Source organism: Elephantulus edwardii, unplaced genomic scaffold (assembly GCF_000299155.1).
Source record: "Elephantulus edwardii isolate Elephantulus edwardi_28Jun2011 unplaced genomic scaffold, EleEdw1.0 scaffold00008, whole genome shotgun sequence".
NCBI lineage: Eukaryota > Metazoa > Chordata > Mammalia > Macroscelidea > Macroscelididae > Elephantulus > Elephantulus edwardii.
The window spans coordinates 32697844-32700325 of record NW_006399758.1 but is presented as its reverse complement, the minus strand read 5'-3'; the positions used below and the strand labels follow the sequence as shown (position 1 = coordinate 32700325).

At 32.0% G+C, this 2482-nt stretch overlaps 1 protein-coding gene across 1 annotated transcript in view; it reads left to right on the top strand.

Annotated features, from left to right (window-relative positions):
• The window catches only part of CA1 (carbonic anhydrase I), a 12365-nt gene that overhangs the window by 8495 nt on the left and 1388 nt on the right, over positions 1 to 2482 (top strand). Inside the window, exon 6 of the mRNA XM_006880512.1 lies at positions 1952 to 2107. Within this exon, the coding sequence (XP_006880574.1) occupies positions 1952 to 2107 (156 nt within the window). The remainder of the gene's footprint in view (positions 1 to 1951; positions 2108 to 2482) is intronic.

Genomic DNA, 2482 nt, shown 5'->3' with positions numbered 1-2482 from the left:
ATAAAGGGAACAACAAGCAGCATACTTCTGAAAAATTTTATAAAGAAGGAAAAAGGAAAGACATACACACAAAAAAGTTTAAAATAAGAAATAAGGCATAACTAAAGCTATCATGAAACAAGAAAATTGACTCAAATAGAGTTACAAAATGAAATAGAGAACCGCAAAAGAAACGGGATTTCTTAAAATTATCTATTAGAAGAGGAGTCTAGATCCAAACCTCTTTATGTTAAAGTTTTATTTTTTCCTGTAAGAAACACATAGGGAGCTCTGGTGGCCTAGTGGTAAGACGCTTCTCTACAATCTCAAAAGCATGTGTTTTAAATATGTCAGCTGCGCCGTGGGAGAAGAATGAGCAGTCTCCACCCATTCAATTACTGCTTCTGAAAACCTTCTGGAGAATCAGCTCAACAGCACATGACAACAAGAAGCAGCAGTTAATTATACAAGAGTTAATTGACATTACACTTCTCAACAATTGAACGAAATTTAATACAAAAACTGAGAAAAGCACAGAAAAGAAAGACACATGCCACTTTTCCTTAGAGATGTGGTTGAAATAAATCTTGGAATCATTTAGAATAAATAAAATTCAAAAGTATCTTATAATAACGTGCTTCTGAATGTTATTATGTGTAGTAAAGTTAGAACCAACTAGTAGCTGACCCTCCAGAGGATTTTGAGAGGCTCTGAAAGGAGATTGTCACCTTTCTCCTGCAAAACAACTGGTGGATGAATCACAGCCTTGGGGTTGGCGGCACAACTCTTTACCACTAAACCACCAGAGTTCCCTTCTGAATACATAGAATGTATCCCAGGAATGCAAGTATAGTTCAGTATTAGTGAATATTTTAATATAAACCATTATAGAAATAAACAAAAGAGGAACAATCGTATCAATGTCTTAGGTATTAAGTATTTGATGATATTTAATGCCAGTTCTGTGTTAACGTCTTCCATCCATCTACTAACTAGGCCTGATCCTGCTTAGTTTCTGAGTTCAGATGAAATCTGCCACATTGAAGATGGTACAGATATATACTTCATGTTAACTTCTTGAACTTAATAAAGGATATCTCCTAGAAACTTGGGTCAAATATCAACCTTAATAGTGAAATATTTGAAGCTTTTACATTTTAATCAGGAACAAAACCAGGATACCAAATATGACCACCACAATCAAACATTATAATGAAGAACTTGTTAAGTAAAATAAAGAAATAAATGTTTATATTAGAAAAAATATTGACAAAATATGGACTAAACTGTCCTTAAGAACAAATAATGTGATCATTGGCATATGAGAAAATTCAACCCAATAACGTAAAAATAAAATTCATATAAAAGCCTGGTAAAGTTGATTGCATAAAAATTAGCACAGAAATACCATTTCCTTATTTAAATACTAACAACAATCAATCAGAAAAGGCAATAGGAAAAATAATAAGACCAAATTATAATTAATTTGCATGTAAAGAGTAACCCTGGACATCAAATAGTATCTGACATTTTCAGAGAAATGACTGTTTTATAGCAGAAATGAAATTCTTTTTTTTTTTGTTTTTTGTGTGTTCGTTTTTATTTTTTTTTTAGAAATGAAATTCTTTAAAAGTCTATAAATTGTAAATTTTTTAAAAATTTCACTTATCTTCAGCTGAATGACAAAGAGGGAACGTACAGTGCACTTTCTGGGGTTTTTCATATTCTATTGCTTTTATAGATTATATACATAATTATAAAATATTCTTAGTGGAGTATTCTGTTAAATTCTTAGCTAAAATATCAAGACTGCATAGGTAATACTTACATATGTTGTTACTGTTATGTGCCAAAGATTTGAGAATGACTTAGTGTGCTTAGATATTATTCTTACATATAGGACATATATTATTCTTACATATATGACATAAATAATATATGTCACGATATAATGAAACTTTTTTCCTTCCAGGGAAAACGTGCCCCATTCACAAATTTTGACCCTTCTACTCTCCTTCCTTCCTCTCTGGATTACTGGACATATTTTGGTTCTCTGACCCATCCCCCTCTTTATGAGAGTGTAACTTGGATCATTTGTAAGGAAACCATAAATGTCAGCTCTGAACAGGTATAGTATCAAAGGTGCATAGACGTAGACTATCAAAAGAATGGAAATTAGAAGTATAAAGCAGAAAAGTCAATTCAATTAACATTATCAATGTTACTGTTAATTATTAATGTTACTATTGCTGTTTCAATTAGATTTTCCAATAGTCATTTCTGGTATACACCTATTGAATTATTTTTTAAAGTACCTTATAATATTGTGCTTTGACTTTATGCAGACCAAATAATTATCAGACTGACAATTCCTGCTATCTATTGCTGATTGTTGTTGTTGTTGTTACATGCCATCGAGTCACTTGCAACTCATAGCGACCCTATGTACAACAGCCCTAAACTCTGCTCTGTCCTGTGCCAATTGCACTGTCTCTGACACTCC